Below are 22163 nucleotides of genomic sequence, written 5' to 3' on the forward strand. Positions count from 1 at the left end.
GAAATCTGCCTCTGCACCACCGCACGCTGTAGTCTGTTGCCGAGTAGCTTATTTTTAGGCTCGATTTCACCCACTGTCGTTTGGATTACAAGCTGCATTGGTGCGGATTGTTGCCTATGTAAATTTAATTCATTTTCGACTCAAATATTGTATAATTATTGATTAATTGTTGGGTTATTACTGTAGGTTCCAGAATTGTACAAGTTGGAGGTATGATCGGGCGAACCTATAAATTATCGTTGGGTTATAAACATATTATTGTTTTAAATTTCAAATTTTTAGTTAGGCGTGGGACAGAATCACATGCTTTGCGCTCACCGACGTCGAAAACAATGTTAAACTAAATGCCGTGGGCGGGAGAGCAGGAAATCCAAATCCGGAGGGATTCAGAAGCTGGATCGTGCTAAGGGAAGCCAGAGGAGAAAAACCAAGTGCTTGTATGGTATCTGATCGGTCCCCAAAACCCTAATTTACTTTCTTCTGGCAGTGACTTGCACATATTTACAATAAAAAATAATACTTTTGACATAAAAATTAGTACTTTTTCATGGTGATCCAAATATAATATATGTCAAACAAAATTGACTTTTAAGACCGTCTCAGATGAGTTTTCGTTTAGATATTTTAGTAACATTAATTGATTTTTTGTTATATATATTTGTTCTCATGAATTTTATTTCAATTAGATTATCTTGAACTAGGTGGGCCGGAGAAATTTTATAATACCTTGCGGCGTTAACACAGGCCATTAACTTTATGTTGTGGGCAACCTAGGCCTAAGTTCAGAACTCAAACCCATTAACGAGTTAGTAATCAGTCCGAGCACGCGCACACACACACACACACACACACATATATATATTAAAACATCGATGACATTGATCAAAACAACGTATCATGTTTTAATCCTCTTTCCCTCCCCCGTCGCCCGACCATCTCCACTTCTAAGCACACGCTAGATGCGGCGGTCTGGCGGCATCGGGGGAGGGTAAGATGAGCTTTTGAATTTTGTCTTTCTTATTTGCAAATTTCAGTCTATGCTGTCAGAGTTCCCTTGAAACTTTTGACAAGAAGGCAAGAAAAAAAGAAGAGTAGGGATCATTTTTTTCTGACTGAGATGATTGTGGTTGTTGTTAAGGAATCAAAGGAGATTCCTAGAACCACGATTGTTTGAAGAGCTGGAATTGAGATTGAATTAAGGGGTGAGATTGAATGTTGAAAATTTGGATGAATTTCTTCGTAAAAAATGTTGGGGCCCGAAAAAGTCTGGTTCTTGGTCGGTTTTAGACATTTGATACCCTTTAAACCCCTGCGTGCTCCAAAACTCCCTAGCGACAAAGCAGGACTGAGTGAAACATCTCGAGTTCTTGGTAATTGGGTTTCCAACCGGTCAGTCCAGCTTCAGGAAACTTTGGGTTATCGGGTTTTGGGGTGGGTGAGAGTATAATTTTTCTTGTATTTTATTCAAAAAATTATGTGTAAGCTGGGGGTGGTTTCAAACTTTCATTCAATCATTTGATTAATGGATCGATTTTTTCGCATGTTTTGTTTATCAGATTTAAGGCCTTGCAAGCATGCCTTGGTGCAGTAACTGTGCCAAAAATATCACCAGACCAGACAATGTGGAGGGGAAGATGTAAGCGAGTCTAGATATGGTGTATCCACATTCCTTTCAATTAAGCGCATCTAGATATGGTGTATCAATATTCCTTTCAATTTCTTTACTCTTGATTTTTCAGCTTTGGATGTTTTTAATTGTCACTGCAATTGTTTATCATAATTTAATTAGTTATTTATTTTTCTGTGTATTTATTTAGTTGTTATTCTTTGTCGTGATAATCTTTGATAAAGGATGGTTCTTGTGTGACTTGTAAATACACAGATGTTGTTCACTTTGTGGAAGGGTTCTCGACGAGGACAACTTTTCACACGAGCCTACTTTTGTTAAAAATGCCGCCGGGCAGGTTTGTTCTTCCTTGAGTTGTTCGTTGCATGTGTATTGTTCTTGGTAATAGTTTTTGGTACAAAAATTGTTCTTTTTGGGGAAATCTCTTTCTGCGTGTATCAAATCATATCGGGTGATCTGTACCTATTCTCATATCAATAATGCTAAAGATAGTTACTATGTTGATTGTTTTACATTAGCTGCAAATTTATTTTTTATTTTCTTTCTGAATGGTATATTAGGTGTCTGCACACTGCCTACTGTTGGATACATTTTACGGTTTCTATTTTCATTGGTAAACATGGTCATAGCCAGGTTGAAGGATGACGAAAATCCTTTATGATATCTCTTACTTATCAGTTCACCATCTGTTCATCTCTGCTTGAATTTTGGTCTAGTGTATTTCTATTTATTATAGTATGCTTACATAAATATATCTGTTTGATTTAGTCCAATATACATATTCAATCGGCTTGTCAAAGGAAATTGAGAAAACTAGATTATTAGAAATTAGCTTGAAGAAGAGGTCTGTATACTTTATATGTACAAGTGATGTTGTGCATGTTTTTGCTTGCATTACTAGCTCGTAATCTAAAGTGATTGACTTACATTTATCTATAGAGCCAAATGTCAGGAACTTTTGTGAGGACTATCCAAAATGAATATTCGCTTTCTCGCGAGAGGATACTGGATGAAGGTAGGCTTTTTCCAACTCGTGGATAATTTCTTGTCATCTTGTAACTACGTTGTAATAATATGCTGGAAAAGCGCAATCCATGCATTACGTGTTGGTACAAATAAAGGGGATTGGCATAGAGTTTTGAGGTCTCTTTTGAAGTTTATTGTTGATCACATCTGACTTCTCAACCTATCTATCTAGTAAAAAATGTGCATCGGTTTATGAGGAAGCTTATCGTATTTTTTCAAAATGGTTATGCATTCATTTTCATTGATGGTAAAGTTATCTCATCCACTGAACCTAATGTTGTTACTACTATTTGCCACAACCCTGTAAAGATGGGAAGTAGCAGTGGTAGCTTGTGTCATTTGTAACTTCTTTCCTTTTATGAATATTATAATCTTTTACACGGCTCATAGTTATTAACTGCTCATTGCTCGCTAAGATGTACAAATGGCTTGAATCATAGGCATTAGGCAAGGCATATCTGCGTCAACAGAAGGGACACACACTAGAGCATGATTTTTTACAATCTAGCTATATATTGAAAATATTCATATATGATTCCATATTTACTTCAAAATTACTGAACAATTTAATACACGTTCATTATTGCACAAGTAAAAATTAATGGCTGTTACATCATATAAAGAATCTCATTAGCGAGGAACAAAAATGTGCATTCATGTTTTTAACTTCCTTGGTCATTACAGCTTATAACGGGATAAAAGATATGATTTATGCCTTGGGGATTGATGGTGGTGATTCCATAGCTCGCCCAGCTTTAGCCTTTTATACGGTATAACCCTTTATTATGTATGTGCCTATGGAGAAATATGGCTGGTTTTTTTGGTGTAATATTTAACAACCGTTGTTGGTTTTAACGGCAGAACTGTTATTTTTGTATAGATTGCACTCGAACGCAACTTCACAAGGGGCCGCAGGAAGGATCAAGTAGAAGCTGCTTGTCTTTACATTGCTTGTAGGTAAGTAATCCATCCGAAGAGTTGATCTCTGCTTTTTTTTCCTCTGTATTTTATTCCATTTTTTAGTTGCTGTTTGTTCCCTGTTAGATAAGCTTGCCAACAACTTTAAGTCCATGTATAATGTGTATACTGGCTTATGTTGTAGGCATCTCTGTCTCATATGTCGATTTTTCTTAAATTTCTTCATCTGTGAGGCCATATGTTTTGATTTTCAGATTTGGGGTCAGAAACTTCTCATTGTGGCTCAAACTTTTTGTCCTTTTCATGTACAACCTGTTAGATTATCTTAGCAAAGTTGGTATTTTTGGTAGAATTTTTTATCTCATCAAATGGTGGTATTTCCTTTTCCAAAATTCCTTATGATCTTCGTATTTCCCCAGATGAAGTTCATGAACATATGATTATTTTTTTCCTTCACAATCCCACTGCCACTACACAATCTAAAATAAAACGCTTAGTGAGTTTGGATTTAATAAACTGAACGGCCCTCCTAGTTTCTCGACCTATTTTATTTAGGCATTTACTTTTGCTTTCCATGGATTAATAATTTAGTATATTCAAAACTTTGACATTTTAATTTATATTCAAAACTTTGACATTTTAATTTATTACTGTACTAATCGAGCAGTTGCTAAAAGCAATTCATACCGTATGGAGTAATTACTTGGAGATCTCACTGGAAACTGTCCAGTGAAAACTTGCAGTTTATCTCTATGTATATATGGCCTGCGAACATAATCATTCACTATGGCATAAGATTTGATTTCCCCCCTTTTTTGCAGGGAGAAAAAGAAGCCGTATCTTCTTATTGAATTTTCAGAATATCTGCGGATAAATGTGTATGTGAATCTTCCTTACTGAGAATATTGTTGGATCAACTAATTAGAATTCAATTTAGATTGTAGACGTTTGGTCCTTTAATTTTGTATTAAGTTGACCTAGAGACTTGTTCAAGGTTAAGTGGTTAATTTCTTTGTTACTTTCGCAAAAGGTTTCTAATGGAAAGACCTTGTGGAAGTTGTCAGAAAAAATTGTAATCTGCACTCCATACTGGTGCTTATGATCACCATAAAGTGGCAACCCACTGTTATTACTCTGTTGTTACTTGTTAAGGTTAGGGGCGCTTTTAATTTTTCTTCCTTGACTTCAGCACTATTGTGTTTTTATTCATCCTTTTTCCCCTGCCATTTCATGTGCTTATTGATTGGATATTTGTTCTATCATCTACAGATTGCAGCTCACTACTCTGACACCCTTCCCCTTCTCTCCCTTTGTTAAATGTGTACAAATTACTGCCCAAGCACGTGCTATGTTCACTCTAAGTGTCCATTTACTTGGGTTAATGGGATTTAATAGAATTGTTTAGATAAATAATATCGTGATTATTAAAATATTTAAGTAGGATGTGAAATAGTATTGAATAAATAAAACATATTTGGTTTGATTGATTAAATTTGGGATAAGATTATAAAATTATATTTTTTATCCTTTTCAAAATATTGTAATTTTGTATTTGATAATTTGATCGATGCGAGATAAATAATTAATGATTTGATTGATGTATGATTAAACAATCAATACATAAATTGCAACCAAACATTTGATGGGATTGGATTATTATCCAAGCAATCAAACATAACCTTAATTTGTTGCATTTTAGGCTTCTGATGCAAATTTGAATGGGTCTTTAAGCAATGTTTTCTTTTATATTTGATGGGGATGGAGTGCTGATGAATCTAGGTTATAACCCAGGCATAAGAACGAGTTTGCTGCTTGTGGTAGTAAAGGCTCAAGAGTGAAAGTTCAGGCACAATAATTACCTTCTATTACTACTAATTTAATCTTTCAAATTTATTAGAACTTTACTGTTGGAGTTATTGATGCAGTGATTTATATCTGTAGGAGTGGGACAAATCTTTTACATGGTATCGGATATCCATGTTAAACTTGGGTATGCGATTGTATGTCGAATACAACAAAAAATCATATGTAAATGCTTGAATGTAAGGATCCATGTTGTTTGTGTCTGATTTTAACCAATAAAGGTACTTGAATAAAGCTGTGGCTCTTATGTACAGAGAAATCCTGCGTGTGTGTGTTCTAAAAAACGGACATGTTTGAGGTACAATCTTGATTGCTGTCCTCTGGTATTCTGTATATCAGTTCCCTAAGTCACCTGTAGTATGGATAACTAGGCTCAGGCTTGTTGCATTCAGCCCATAGGCTCAGACTTGTTGCATTCAGCCCATATGAGTGGTCTGTAAAAGTAGGCCATGTTTTGAGGTGCTGTGATTTTTTCAAGTTGTTTGGGATGATAATAATTTCTATCTTGCAATTTATCCCAGTTACGTGCTAGGTGCGGTATTTTTGCAACTTTGCAAACTTTTGAGCCTTCAAGAACATCCAATTGTTCAAAAACCTGTGGATCCCAGTCTTTTCATCCATAGATTTGCCGATCGTAAGTAATTGTACTGATTCATTGCTGTTAAGAGCTATGGTTTATGAATGAACCTGATTTTTTAAGTTTTTTTTTGTTAAAACAATTAATAAAACATAATCTATCAAGTTTCTGAGAATGGTTAAATTAAGTTCACACTGTGATATAAAAATGGACATATAACTCAATCACACGGTTTTGAAATGATCTCACAATTTGTGAAAGTTTCAAATCCAGAAGCATAAAGCAGTTAATGCTCTATGCATGTGGAAATTAGGTGAAATTGATATTGGTTTCTTAATAAGGACTCATCTTTTCGCTCAACGATAGCTTCTCTGTTAGACTAAATTAGTACCCGTGTTTCTCTGTAGACATGGCTTGTTCCTCAAACTGGTTATCATCTTTAGTTTTCATTATTAATCAAGTTTCTGAGAGTTGTTAAATTAATTTCAGACACATTTGTATAAAAATGGGCGTAACTCAATCATATGCCTTTTGAAATGATTTCACAATTTGTGAAAGTTCCAAAATCCAGAAGCATAAAGCAGTTAATGTTCTATGTCAGCAGAAATTTGGTGTAATTGATGTTGAACAGTTTGGTTGCTTAATAAGGATTCATCTTTTCGGTCAACAATAGCTTCTCTGTTAGACTAAATTAAAACCCATGTTTCTCTGTAGACATGGCTTGTTCCTTGCGCTATTTTTTTATTTTTACACTTATCAGTGTTCAGCTTTTCCTCTTTTTAAAAAGCATGATTTTATCTTCTTTTTAGGTTTGTTCAATGGCAAAAAACCAAGTGTTTCGAGAACTGCACTTCATATTATTGCTAGCATGAAGCGAGATTGGATGCAGGTTCAACTTGTAATATTGAATTTGCACGTGTGCGAGAGAGAGAGAAACAGAGGGAGAGATTGAGATAGATGGATAATTCATTGTGATCTATCTTTTGAGATGTCCCCTAATCCTTTAATTCCCTGCAGACTGGAAGAAAACCAAGTGGGCTATGTGGAGCTGCACTTTATATATCTGCTCTTTCACACGGTTTCAGATGTTCGAAGTCCGAGATTGTGAGTGTAACCGGACATGCTATACTATTTTATAATATAATTGGTAAATGTGTGTGATGAACTTTATATTATTCTCATATAGTTTTTTCTGTGTGAAACTGTAGAATATTATTTTTTCGACTCCGTTGTCGTTAACTCGAGGAAATTGATTAGGTGTGCTTTACCATGAAAGTTTTAATTTCTTTGTTTAACCAAATCTCCAGTTAGCTTGTAGTGTCACTTCATTTGTTGATCATATTATATCAGTAGCAAATGAAATGACACCCATTTCTTTACTTTTGGCATTCTAGAATACGTGCTTCAAGTGAATCCATGAAAGTAAGTTAGCAAGTGCTATCGAACAGTTTCGATGGAGAATTATGAACTATCCTTGTAGAAAATAGAAGTTTCCGTCTGTAGTATTTTCAACGAGAGAATCTTAATGTTAGGTGTACATCTGATATGCAATGGCTTAGGGGTTGGCCTTAGAAAACCAGAAAAAGGTACATGGAATAAGAAGTGATTAGGCTAATAATTCCATTTTCAGTTCAACTTTTTTTAAAAAAATGATTTTTGTTCAAAATTATATGCTTTTATTTCACGCATTAAAGTATTAAAGTAGTGTTCGTGAAATATTTTTATTCTGCAAGATGGTACATCATTTTGATGCATAGTAGCTTTGGTGTGGCTTTGGTGTAACATGGGATTAACTGAAGTGCACCATCTGTGCATGGTCTGAAACTTCCGCAATATCATTTTTATATCATTTTATATTGTTTTACTTGTTGCTTTATATGTCACTGGGGATATCATGAAGGAATCCTCTCATCTGTTTTCCTTTGTCTCAGACAAGAAATACATAATAGTTTTCTGTGAATTGTTTTTAGATTAAGGTCGTCCACATCTGTGAAGCAACATTGACAAAGCGGTTGATTGAATTTGAGAATACAGAATCAGGATGTTTGACAGTAGGTGCTCTGCAACTGAGTTTAAATCCTTCCCGTGTGTGAATAACCCCAATTGTAATTACTATTATCAAGAGATGCTATTTAATGGATATAGTTAGATGTATTGCTTACTTAATATTTCATAATTGATTACGATTTTCAATGTCCTTAATCATTTCATATATGCCAAGTTCTCTGGTAAAAAATATTCGCCGAAGTGAATTATCAATTGGAAGCTCCATTTTCTATTGTTTAATTGTTGTGCGTATATGCTCTATTTTTGGAAATACTCGTAATTATATATCGACTTGGATTTGAAATCCTTTTATTGTTTTCCTATGATTCTGAAACTTGGCAAAAATTTTTACTAATTACCTCTTTCTGAACTGCTTTTATTTACATCATACTTGTTCTGTTTAGTAAATTAAAATGAACATTTCATTGTGCTGGAAGGTTTCAGTAGGATTAGAAGAATTAATGTATCTAGCCGTCATCATCTTTTTTCTTTAATCAAAATTACTGAAGTGGTTTGGTGGGTGGGTAGTGAGGACTTCTATCTGCATATTATAGAACATTTGAGACATGGACGATTTTATGGGATTGTTGTAGATGTTCATAAAAGACGATACTGTACTTATCTTTTACTGGGATAATTCTAATGTTTTATTAGATTGAGGAGTTCGACATGAAAGCTGAGGAGCTTGAGAAAGAGGAAAGGCTTAATAAATCCCACGATAATGGGTTGACACCATCTGGGAATAGTGAGCTGCTTTGTGAACACAAGGGTAGTGGAAAGCCTCCTTTTGCCCATGGCCTGTGTGAAAGTTGCTACACTGATGTGAATTCTACTTCCCTTCATATATACTCTATGCTTTTCAGATTCCGATGCTAACAGTTCTTGGGTTGTTGCAGTTCATGAAACTTTCTGGAGGCCTTGATGGTGGATCAAAGCCTCCAGCTTTTCAGCGTGCAGAGAGGGAACGATTAATGGCAAAGGAAGCAGCTGATGAAAGCATTGAGAACATGGATTCCACCATATTGCCTAGCCCAACTGAAAACAAGAGTGAACTTTTAAATGTATTTCAGACACTATCGTTATATTTTATCTCTTTACTTTCTTCCTTTTCTTAGAAAATTTAGTTTCACTTCTTGTCCTAAATCAAAAGATTAAATTTCTTCTTTCTTTCTTTCTTTCTTTCTTTCTTTCTAGAGCTTTACCATTTGAGAAAGTCCTACCTCACATAATCTATTTGAAAACTAAATGCTTCGCTATTAAAACACCAGGCACGAGCTTAAGCAGGAGAAACGATGCTTGTTTTGCTTGACGTCTCCTGTCTCAGTGGAACTTACATCAGCTTGGAGTGTGCCTGATAAAAGTCTTTTTAGTTAGTACGAGTAAATTACTTCATTGATAGTTGTATTAACAATAAAGATTGCATCAAATTTTCAATTCTAACCGCCATGAATAATAAAAATCTTCTCTCCCATCCAAGAAAGTTTATGGGATCAATGCTCTTTCCATTTTAAGCACAATACGTCCTTGGAAAAATATCTTCATATATTTTTCTGTTCAAATTGGATCATTGTTTTCTAAAGACTCAGAAGATTGCTACCAAATTATTTGGAGAAAGGAAGGCTGTGAGATGATTTATCTCATAAACTACAAGTTTGACTCTAGCTCTAAATTTATGTAGGGAAAACAAGCTTTTGAAAAACGTCAGATCAATGAGCTAGTAGATATAGAAATTCCTAAAGTTACTGTGATAATACTGGGAAAGCTGTGAGATGAGTGGCTCCGTTAGCTTGGCATTGACCCAAATTATGGTCTTCAATTCAACTTATCTGTGTTTGTATATTTATTTCTGATGGTCTTGTTTCATTTCATTCGTCACCGTTTCTGGTCATTCTTGATTGCATATACCTTTACCTTGTTACAGTTGATTTCAACAATTCGTCTGTTTTCTTTTCGTCATTTTTCATTTTACCTGTAGTAGTTTCGATGTTACCTTTTTTTGCTATCAATACTAGTTACGTGTGTTTTTAATTTCTGTTTCAACTATTAGTTTGATGAAGAAAGAAGTACCAAGAACACAAGAAATCATAAAGATGGGAAAACAATGGAGTCCGACTCATCAGGTTTTGACCATTTGATTCTTTTGTAATGTCACGCGGATCTTCATGTACCTTATTGGCATTTTCCTGTAGCAAATTCTAATTTTAATCAATTAATTTAGAAGCTACCTTGCCTCGAAAACATGTTCGTGATTCCGGTAACGACGGTTTACAAGGGGATGATGTTAATTTTGAAGAATCAGAAAACTTTTCTGATATTGATGATATCGAGGTATACAAGTTTTCCCTGCACATTTTTTAAAATCACCACTTGTTTTGTATTGGAATATCAATCTGCTTTCATTTTGTAAAACGTGTTATAACAAGGTATTTCATTGCTCGCATAGGTCTTTTGTACTCAATTTTCATGTTTCAAGTACCAGTGAAAATCTAGTGACTGGTTTCTGATTCATTGACTTGTGAGCAGCCGCTAATGTAAAGGAAGAATACTTGCAGGTGGATGGCTATCTTCATAGTGAAGAGGAAAAACAATTGAAGAAGATTATTTGGGAGGAAATGAATAAAGAATATCTCGAGGTTTTGATTTGTTTTCGCTCAAATTGACTCATTTTTGTAATTCAGGGGCATGATTTCATTTCCTGGAGACTCTCTCCTATTTTGTCAATAAGCTAGAATTATGTGTGAGGTTCTTTGCCCACCAAATCTTTTAGGATGAAAATACTTGCTTTTAGAAAACAATTTGAGATAGTGGCAGGTGTTCTGACTGCTTTAACTCTCGTATTTCTGTAGAATCAGTTGTACTTCGAAGGAAGTCTCAACACATGAAAACATTATGTTTATCGGTCTTATCTTTTTATTTTAATCAAGATATGAATACTCCGTATGTTTTCAATATCACAGGAGCAGGCAGCTAAAGAAGCAGCAAAAAAAGCTTTTGAGGTCAATTTTGGTAACTGCTCAGAGGATGTACAAGCTGCACAGAAGCTTGCTGCAGCAGCTGCAGCAGCTGTGGCAAAGTCGAGGAAGGTAGTAATTCTGATGATTTGTTCCTGTTGCATTATGATATGAGTATTCCCATAACAGTGTAAAGTTTCCTCATTTGCTAGTTTTTTTATGGATTTGATGGAATGTTGACCTGTAACACCTGTTCATATTGTAAAAGTTTAACCTCTTAGCGAGAAGAAATATTTAATATTTAGTTGTTGTCAATTGAAAAGGAACCAGTGGTTTAAAAACTAAAAAGAAACAGTGAGGATTTCAATTGGACCCCGTTGATGAAAGCAATGCAAGCGGACTTCTGATTACTATCTTTGGGTTTTGACTTTTTCGTTCAGTGTAGTCCTCTTTTGTTGTTTTTTATGCTTTATGGCTTGAAAAATCTGCATCAACCTTGTGAACGGATAGCTGATGGCAAGATAAGGCTTTGAGCAGTGTTTGCCAGTTCGAAAGCTAAATTGGTAGCTTTTTAATCTAGATCACATAGTGTGGACCTTACTTGGATTAGGCAGTCATAAAATGCCTTTGGATGTTACGAATGAGAAGCTTTTTACTGGGTTTGCAGTTAGGCATTTGTGGTATATGCTTGGACACTCGAGGATACATCAATCATCCCATAAAGGGTTTCACTTCACTGTTTAGGTCCCCTTACCCTGTGAAAGAAAGAGGCCTTCTTTTACTGGACATCCAAAAGGGTCCAAGGAGCCCAACTATAACTATTCCTATGAAGTTAAAATTGTGAAATAATGATAAATTGATCAAAATGATTTGAATGAAGATTGTGCATCATTCTGGAAGGTGGCTTTCTATTGTTTTCTTCTTTCTTTCTTTCTTTCTTTTTTTTTTTTTTGAGAATGCCAAATAAAGGCATTCATTGAAAGATCAAAAGCACAAATTGTTCCTAGTCCGTAAAGTGGATAAAAAGTTTTGGTATGATAAAAGTTCCATTAGGCTTGTGCATTTGGAATGTGCTTGCAGTTCTCAAACTTGTACCTTTCTAGAGTTTTCGAGTAATTTGAATATCTGTTCTGTGGATGTACCAAGGGGAAATCTCTCTTCTATTAATAGATGTGAATGCGTCTTCACCTGTAGCTTGAATTATTTTGCCAAGAATATCTGGTTGTTTACCTTTAGGTGATGTGCTTCTAAAATACTTATGTATTATATTGGTTAACAAACACTAATTGCCAAGTTACTTGGTTGTCCTTATTTTTTCATGTTGTTCTACGATGGAAGGTATATGAAAGTAGTTTGATCTATACAGGGTTTCTCTAGGTTAATGCAGTTATACTCATGTATTATCGGATGTGTTTCATTTTCAGGAAAGACAACAGAAGCGAGCCGCGGATATAAAAAGTTCAGGGCCCCCTCAAACTGCAGCGGAAGCGACAAGACAAATGCTTGATAGGAAGGTAACTATTGCATTAAAGCTAACAGCTCTAGACTGCTGAAATTAACAATTTTTGTTTCAAAAAGGGCATTCTGCGTGAAATGGGTTATCCTCTGTCTATTTTAATGGAGTATATAATGTATGTGAAGCTCATCTAGTAGTGGAAGCTGTTATATTTCATCTTTTAGAGCCACAATGTGTCTATTATAACCAATATGCTAGATAAGTAGATTAAAGGGGCTCTCTTGTAAGAAAAACTTGTTCCAGGCACCTTTTGCTTCTTGGTTCTTAGTTATCGAACTGTTGATAGAAGTTGGAAAAACAAAATTTATCTGTTTTTAGCATATCGATATGTGGTCTTGCACTACTGGATTATCACTTATCTTGGTAGCTATATATGTTGGGAAAAGGGTTTACAGCCAACATTTGAAAATATTGGTGGCACCAACGAATATAAGGTTTTGATTATGACGTTGAATATAACATGTATGCCATTAAATTGTCCTCAAAAAAGCTACCGTAAGCTTTATTTTTGTCTTTCACTGATGAATAAACTTTTTGCACCTTTCAATAATATGTGTTAATAAACTGCTTTATTTTTGTCTTTCACTGATGAATAAACTTTTTGCACCTTTCAATAATATGTGTTAATAATGAGTTAAAAAACTTACTGCAGCGTCTGAGTTCTAAGATCAACTACGATGTGCTGGACAAACTCTTTGAGGAGCCTGTAAGTTCTTGTTATATTTTACCTACATTAGATGCGATCTGTTTGATGAGAGAATAACGATTGGCATAATCCAAAAACATCTATAAGCATGTTCCAGTTCCAAGACTTTTGCATACTCTGATCACTACTCTATCAAAGGCTTTCAATCTGTGTGGAGGGTCTCTCTTTTTGTGCTTGAACGAACGAAGGGTTAATCTGTCATCTGTCAATCCCCTTTCAATGAGATTATTTTTTAATCGCGTTTTGCATTAATGTTCACAATTATATGTCAAAATTGTATCATTTGGTTGACCCACGTGGAATACCTCAAGCGGAATCAGATCAAATAGGTTATTCGTTACCACTTTGTGCTTTGAAACAAAAGAGACGTTCTATGTTTCATGGTATGAGGTTATCAGTGAGTTACCTGCCATTGCATCACGAAATACCCCTATGACCTACGTGAAATTTGTATCGCGCCAACATATAGTTTTTTATGATCCAAACAGCAATTAGCCGTAGAGTAATAATTATATGGGTGTATCCCATCCCTTGTCAGCTGTTCTGCACATCTTCTGCTAGTAACTTGTGTCTAATTTCTCTTATTGCAGGAAATTTTGGAGAACTCCAAGAAAAACCGTGTGGAACCCGAGCCTGATGGCGAGAATGATGACTATTTCAAACACAGTAAAGAAGATCTTGAGACAGAAGACACTCAATATCCCTACTATGAGAATGAAGAAGGTTTTGATTATGACGATGAATGTAACCTTTTTGATACTTATTAGAGAATCTATAAAATTCATAATTGTGTGTTAGTCTCAGCTTCTCAAGTCCTCGTATAAATTTGTTGTTATTTAAGGTACATAATTATAATTAAATTCTCTCTTGATTGGTATCGAATTACAAAGCAATTTCAATTGTTTCAGGTTCTGTCTTTTTTTAATTTTATACTTCTTTTGAATCCAAGTGGTACAAGAACTTAATGTTTGAAACGAATCATTGAAGCTAATGGATTTATAAACGAACCGGGTCAAGTTTTATTCCAAGTAAAGGGCACTAGGTTATATATATATATATACACACACATGAAAAGAATAATAAATCCCTGATTAATATTAAACCACTTGATATCCCGACAAATTTGAAAATTATTTGATGTTAAAGTTTAAATTACTTGGTTTTCGGTGAATTTAAAGAGGTTTAGTGCATAAACAATTCGGCACACACATGGGGAACATATGATTTAAATATTATTAAAGATCAACTTGGGTCCACCCTCTTAAAATAATCGAATAAATATTATTTTGTCAAAGTTCGGAATTAATGGTTACTAGAATACCTACCACCAAAAGTGAGGAATGGTTTCAATGTGAAAGCAAATGCTATCACGGGATGCCGCAAAATGTCAAGTCAGGTGTTATAAACTTAACAAAATAATATTTACAGAAATAGTTTAGTTTGTGGGACGAGACCACAAAATGTACATGAATATCATAATGATTTATAACTTGAATATTTCGTAAAACTTGAATCAAAATGTTACATAAAACAAACATGTACAATAAATTAATACATCATATTTTTACGCAAAACGGTGTTAAAGATAAAATTTTTTTATTTGTTCTTTTGGTTTAGTAAGTACATTTTACCTTTTTACACCCGTGTAAAAATCAAGAACCTTGTTCACAACTTGCAATACAGCATGCACCCGTGTCAGCATTTGTACTTCATGGAAATTTGAAAAGAATTTCAGAAGCTTCAATCATGTGTATGTATGTGTGTGTCAGTGTGTATGATAGAGAGATATATATAAATCAAACATATTTACATTCGAGAAAAATCACATTATTTTCACAAAATTTATTATATGATATTTTATATTATAAAATCAAAATAGATCGATTTAATTTGGTTTATTTTTATGCAAAATTTGAACAAAACAAATTTTTTTAATTTAATAAATTTTAAAACAATTCAACTCTAGATTGCTTAAATATGGATCTGTGTAATTTTATTCGGTTTTACAGTTTGGTCGGGTTCGATTTGATGAACACCACATGGGGTAAGGATAATAATCGCTAGGCAAGTGAAAATTTACTCAGCCAACTCCTTTAGGCGTGGAAGCTCCCCCTGAGAAAAGTGAGCTAACTTTTTAGTAGTTGGCTGTCCTTTTGCAGTAATTTGTTTTCTGCCAGCTTCTTTTCAGACATAAAAATCCGACCACATTTTTTTCCCATCTCTAATCTTCCACCAATCTTACCTTCTTCGATCATACCAAGAGATTTCAAGTCTTAATTTGGTCGCAACGGCTTATGGGGTTTTGGGTGGCGGCTGCGGGTATTGCTGCTACTTTTCTTCCTGCTGGTGTCGGCCTCGTCCACGGGTGTTCGACCTCCAGTAAACCTCAAAAACTCGAACATATAAATATCCGATTTATCATTCTTACATTAGCAAGAAAAAATTATGTCTTTTGACGGGACGATGACTCGGCTCATCCTTCTTGATCGATCCCTTCATGAGTTAAACTGTATTTATTATGATTTGACATTTTATTCTATGAAAATGTACGTCTTTCAAAGCAGTTTTGTGGATTAATGGATTATGTTAGGCAGGGAGGACGTTTCAATCTACAAAATATTCTTTTTCATTTAATCTTTTTATATCGGGATTGATTTAAATTCCTAGATTATATATACATTTGTTATTTTGGTAACAATTGTTATTNAGTTTAGCAAATTCGCTATTAATTTTTATTTTTTCAATAACCAAACAAATCAAAATCGTTCGAGTCTCAAGATCCAAAAAAAACTTTTCAAAATCTCACTTGTTTGGGTTTTATGCAATAAATTTGGGGGAGGTCTAATGTTTTGTAATTAGCCCAACTAAAATTATTGGGTTGGGTATAGCCCTATTTTCTTGCTTCCATTTGTGACATAATTATTACTACACGGATTGCGTTATGGTTTAAGAGGGAAAACACACACACACACACTACCGCTTTCCGGTTGTACCACCAATTTTCACTGGTTTTAGGGTATTCTGAATATAAAAATTAAAAAATGTATATGATTTTATGAGATAAAACCCAATTAATAAAATATTAAATATTAGGTATATTTAATCGGGCTACTGAATTAATTTGATTCTTGTTTGATACGTTTTTTTTTTTGTGTTTCTTTGATGTAGTTTGTTGAAATATATTTTGACCTCGCAATAAATGTAAATAATCTATACTTCTAGCTATTACATTATTATTATATTATAATAATTGAGGTTATTAGACCATTTAGGTATGATTTGTCACACCAAATTAAAAAAAAATATATTCAATTTTTTCCCAAATGTAAATTTAATTTTTTTCCATATTTTCTAAGCTAAAGTGCTTGAATATCTTCGTTTCTGTAAAAGTTTTACCCAAACCAGGGGGGGTAGATAGGAATTACAAAAACAATAGGACTATATAGCATGTGATTTACCACAGTAATTCATTAGACAAAAAATGGCAGCTCTGTTGACCCAATGTCAGTGTTTTAAGGCAAAATTGAAGCTCGTTTTTCAGGTTTGCTTGGCGAAAAATTTGGCCAGAAATTATAAATTTTTATTAAATCTACTACCATTATTCTCTCTTGCATTTAGAATAATAACTTGTTATTCTTAAATATCTTGTATCATTTTAATTAAGTTTTTTAAAGTTGTATATAAATTTGGACAATTTATGTTAAGATTGAGATTTTGACTTAATTCAGTTCTAAAAACTAGTTTAAGATGAAAAATTGTCCAATTTCATATATACAACTCTCAATGATTTGATTCAAACAATATGTGACATTTAATACATTGGTACTTGCACATAGCTCAGCCTTAAAAGCTAGCTAAACGGAGTGATGATTGTACAAATCTATATATATAACTCTCAATGACTTAATTCAGCCGATGTGGAGCACCTAATACATCCTCTCATACTTAATAATAAACAATTGGAACATGAAGTTTACATGACAAGACATTATCGGATGACCTATAGGGAAGTCCAACGTCTATTGGGCGTGAGAGGGTGTGTTAGATGTCCGACATCGACATGATTAAGTCACGGTAGGTTGTATATATTGACTTAGACAATCTATACTTTTTGAACTAGCTTTTGAGGTTAAATTATGTTAAAGTCTCAAATTTAACCAATAGCAAACCAAGCTACATCTTATAATTGATTAATAGATGAACGGCTTAATTTGATCCGATAAATTTTCTCAAAATTCAATAGGATTTTGAGTTTCCGATTCTCACCCATATGCAAAGTTTAAAGGTTTATTTATTTCTAACATTGATGCGTGATTCATGACAAACTTTATATATTTTGACAAGAAATGAAAATATATAAAATAAAATAATGTCGAATTGAATTATTGTTTTTTGGATACGTGTTGATACGGAGACATCGAACCCCCACGTGTGTGTTCTAGCAATACATTTATGAAACGTATAGATCATTGTAAAAACTATATTATTATTTAATAGATATATGATCAACCACTTGTATTTTTAGAAAATAAAAGATTTTCGGGTGTGGATCATAACGTAAACAAGTAGAGTTTATTTATAGTTTTTAAAGTTCAACAATGAAAAATAATAAATAAAAGATATCACTTAAGATTCTCGAAATCAAAATCCGCAAAAAAAATTAAAAGACAAAGAAATGGGGGGAAAAAAAAAAGGGCAGCAGCCATCACTGAATTAAGACTTATTTTAATTATTCTTGATTGATGAGATCCGATCAGACCTTTTACTCAAAATACTATAATTCAAGTATAATTTTTCATTTAATTAAAGAAACCCCATGATGTGATGGGACTGGAATACATGACTCCGGCTCATTAAAACCCATGTACGTAGAAGTACCGGGTTGATTTTGGAAATCAATTTCGATGACGTGTGAAATATATGATTCATGTTTATGCTCCTCGAAATCAAGGTTCGTTGGCTCTATTTTCACGTACAAATATAACATCTACAAATTTTGGCATTGCATTATAAATTCTGAAATTTATTCATCCACAATGTTAAACATGTACTTCATCCCAAGATGTTTTTTACACGAATTAATATTTAGTTGACAATATGATAGATAGTAAATTTCATTGGATTGATGTTTAATTAGCTTCGTAAACACAATCTCCAACAAAATTAATAGATCGTAATATTCGAATCGATTTCATATATAGGATACTATATTCGACCGATCTGATCCCAATAACAACATCACCACAAAAATATAAGAGAACAAAAATTTTATCCATGAAATCGATTGGAAAAATTAGAAATATAGAATAACGTGTTTAAATTTTTAGAGAGAAAAGAAGATGAAACTAAAGAATAGAAATGTAAAACTTATAAAACTGATATGAAATGTTTGAAATAACTAAGAATTTTACAGAAAAGGCATATAAACTTTTTAAAATTTTCAGAATAAAAAAGTCGAGAACCGTGCAAAGTTAAAATATGTAATTTCCGAGAATCTTGATGCAGCTTCAGATGAAATTTTGTTTGTTCTTTAAATTCAATTGACACGCCTAAATAATGCACATTTTTCAGACAAAGTGTCTGCGTCAGTACATGGCAAGGCCTTTTTTTTTTTGCAAGCGGCGTCCGATTCTGTCATTGGCGTTTTGCGATATTTTTGTATTATTTATCATTTTACTGTATTTTTTATTTTATTTTTTAAAAAAAGTTAATAATAATAATAAAATAAATCCGGAAATCCTGACCACACATTCCTGGAAGTAATTTTATAGATGGTTCGATTTATTAGTGAATCAGTTTTTTTGGTGTACAACTTGAGATCGTCGATTTGACCTTGTACAGTGAGAGTGAGGGCGACTAGAAAAACATATTTTATCACTTCCTCGTTTGATTTAACGTGTAGCTCGTATGAAATCATTAAAAATTGAAAAGATATATTGTGAAACGGTCTCACGAATCTTTATTTGTGAGACGGGTCAACTCTATATATATTCATAATAAAAAATAATACTCTTAGCATACAAAATAATACTTTTTCATGAATGACCAAATAAGAGATCCGTCTCATAAAATACGATCCGTAAGACCGTCTCACACAAATTTTTGCAAGAAACCGACACTGGTTTTGAATAATGAACCCACGCCAAGTAATGTCTAATAAAAATTTTCAAAATTATACATGGCCCTAGACAGAGAGTGTGTCACGTAGACCCCTACATACAAACATCATGCTTTGCTTTTAGAGAGTTCAATACATTAAGTTCAAATCATCCAAATAATGAAGATGGTATAAAAGAGATTTTGGGAATGATTTACGATGTAGAATATTATATTAGGATGAATAAAACAGTTTATGAAAGGATGTGAGTATTTATTAATAAAATTTTGTTTTTTTTTATTAAGTTATCTGTTAATTATTCGTTTGAAATTTTAGTTTTTTTTTATTATTTCAATTTTATTAAAATATATTTTAAAATTAAAAGGGTCTTTGAACGATTGTTTAAAAAATTGCAACTTGAATTTTAATTATTTTATTAGAAAATTAAAAATAAAAAGAAAATATTAAGATTTATTAAATAAAAATATAGAACCCACTCGACGGCCTCCATGGCGCATGTTTGCACGTTTCCCATGAAATATTTTAGAAAATAATTTTGCAATTCAAACAAGTAAAATGTCCAGATTATGTGGAAGAGTGGTTTGTGTGGAGCATCCGAAAAGATACGAATCAAGAAATATTATTTAAGTAATTATGTCAAATCCTTGTCACCCATTATTATTTGATTGAGATTTTTCTTTCTCTCGTTAAATAATTAAATATATATCTTGTAATACGATCTCATAAATTTTTTTTATATATAGACGAACCATTTTTTTATATTTATAATAAAAAATAATATTTTTTATATTTAAAATGTATTAATTTTTTATGAACGAATCAAATAAAATTGATATTTTATAAAATTGATATGTAAAATTATTTCACAAAATATTTTGTGTAAATAAAAAAAAGAAGCATATATCGGTAACGGACACTGTCCCAACTAACGGCATTGAATAATGAAACCCACACCAGGCAGTGTCTAATAATATTTTTTAATCATTATAAAGTAGTATTTTCTTTTTAAATATTATATTATTTTATCTGCACACTCACCGATCATGCTTTATTCTACTACATCCGACGGTCATAAATATGCCACATCTAAATTTTTTCACATTGATAAATCATACATAGATCATATATGATAACAATATTTTTTTAATTGCAGTGATGTCCTGATTAAAAAAATTTCTAAAGAAAAATCATAATCATAATTTTTGGTCTTGAGTTGTTTAACGAAAATTCGAAGCAGTATTCATCGTAAGAAAAATCAGAAACATATTTTTTGGTATTGGGTTGTTTAATGAAAATCAGAACACATTTTGACAAGAAATACCAATATATCGAACTGATAATATAGAACCAGAAACAATAGTAAAATTATTTTTTTTACGATAATTTGTCAAACTATACTAATGACATCTGTTTTGTTTGTATTATGTATCAATGATGTATCTATTTATTGTAATAGTTTTGTGCAATAATAATCTTTATTTAAAATGATTAAATGAACCATACATATCATTAATTGATCATTATGATTTTGGATACAAAAACAAATAACAAATATATTCTTGGATTCATGTACTCTTAACCGAACTTTAAGATGATTTATAAAAAGCTTCATGATGTGTTAACAAACACTCTCTTTCGTGAAATTATGAAGTCACTCACACCTTTTAGATTTTAATACTGAAAATCTACAAAAACCAATACACATTATAAAGTTTTATCAAATTCAGAACATCGTCCCTGTCTTCATTGTTTACACATTCTTTCATTGTATTTATATACTGAAAAGTGTGAAATGTTTGTAATATGTGGAAAGAGTATTTCCCATAATCAAAATTCATTAAATGCTAAGTTGTAATACTAAGAGTTTTAGTAGGCAATAGTAAGTTTTATTGAAGTGGGTTTGTACAAGTGTGTATTGATTAAAGTCTTTTAGTTATATATTCTGAAAACATAAAAACGAGAGACGTATAAGGTTTTGTCCTTCGAACTTTCAGAAACAAACGTTTTGTTATTTGACTATATACTGTCTTTAAGATTCATCAAGTGTTGTGGATTGTTTCTGCATTTTTAAGTAATCTTCTAGTCTGCTGTACTTTTAAAGATTGAGATCAGTTTTTGATTCTTAAAAAAGTCTGACGCGCATATTTTGGAAGGAGAAGAAAAAAGTTGAGAGTTTTCGTTCAATCTCCTTTCTAAACACTCCACCTATCATAGCAATATCTGCACAGACTAATCGCGTTTTGTGCATACAATCATTTATTTTTAATAAAAAATTATATCATTCGGCAATAATTCACAAAACGCAGCAGTATTTTTAAATTACGAGGTGTTTTATTTATATCGTAAATTTTAATATTCTATATTAATATATTGTCAGATAAGTTGACAAATAATCCAAATAAAATATAATTGGATAAGAAACAGATCAAGTGTATTAAAATACGAGTGAAAATCTCGTGTATCCATGGCTGTACCACTGCATATATTTGCACGTAACACAACTTTTGAATGCTGCAAACTCTTTTAATTAAAAGTAGCTCTCTTGTGAGACGAGTCAACTCTATCGATATTTACAATAAAAAGTAATATTCTTAACATAAAAAATAATATTTTTTCATGGATGACCCAAATAAGAGATCCGTATCACAAAATACGACCCGTGATACCGTCTCACACAATTTTTTTACATTTAAAATTTATACCACAAATTAAGGATTCCTACTACTATTAGACATCTAATGAGAACTTTTAAAATTATCACCACTTGAACTCTAATTTAGATAAAATTTAAAAATTATCACACCGCTAACTCTAA

The 22163-nt window shown here is 32.7% G+C and overlaps 1 protein-coding gene and 1 long non-coding RNA gene across 7 annotated transcripts in view; one reads left to right on the forward strand and one right to left on the reverse strand.

The window, feature by feature from the left end:
* LOC140968135 (uncharacterized) overlaps window positions 1–22163 on the reverse strand; it is a 52798-nt gene that overhangs the window by 26051 nt on the left and 4584 nt on the right. The gene's annotated exons all lie outside the window — the stretch shown is intronic.
* LOC140968136 (transcription factor IIIB 60 kDa subunit) lies at window positions 283–14101 on the forward strand. 6 transcript variants are annotated; one of them, XM_073428995.1, is made up of 20 exons: window positions 283–442; window positions 1557–1636; window positions 1883–1964; window positions 2567–2642; window positions 3338–3423; window positions 3534–3610; window positions 4393–4449; window positions 5956–6068; window positions 6821–6900; window positions 7029–7115; window positions 7982–8062; window positions 8712–8879; window positions 8954–9118; window positions 10105–10177; window positions 10276–10385; window positions 10610–10690; window positions 11015–11140; window positions 12433–12522; window positions 13177–13230; window positions 13821–14101. In XM_073428995.1, the coding sequence occupies exons 2-20, from the start codon at window positions 1575–1577 to the stop codon at window positions 13995–13997; spliced, it is 1845 nt and encodes a 614-aa protein (XP_073285096.1). In that variant the 5' UTR covers window positions 283–442; window positions 1557–1574; the 3' UTR covers window positions 13998–14101. The 6 variants fall into 6 exon arrangements, with proteins under 6 accessions (XP_073285096.1, XP_073285097.1, XP_073285099.1 ...); XM_073428996.1 differs by having other exon boundaries at window positions 285–437; XM_073428998.1 differs by lacking the exon at window positions 283–442 and having other exon boundaries at window positions 1085–1636; window positions 11021–11140.

The sequence above is a fragment of the Primulina huaijiensis genome, unplaced genomic scaffold (genome assembly GCF_012295235.1).
Source record: "Primulina huaijiensis isolate GDHJ02 unplaced genomic scaffold, ASM1229523v2 scaffold3245, whole genome shotgun sequence".
NCBI lineage: Eukaryota > Viridiplantae > Streptophyta > Magnoliopsida > Lamiales > Gesneriaceae > Primulina > Primulina huaijiensis.

Coding starts and splice junctions, on each gene's coding strand:
- LOC140968136 (XM_073428995.1), top strand. CDS start 1,575: ATGCCTTGGTGCAGTAACTGTGCCAAAAATATCACCAGACCAGACAAT. Junction 3,424..3,533: donor CAGCTTTAGCCTTTTATACG/GTATAACCCTTT, acceptor ATTTTTGTATAG/ATTGCACTCGAACGCAACTT. Junction 7,116..7,981: donor GATGTTCGAAGTCCGAGATT/GTGAGTGTAACC, acceptor AATTGTTTTTAG/ATTAAGGTCGTCCACATCTG.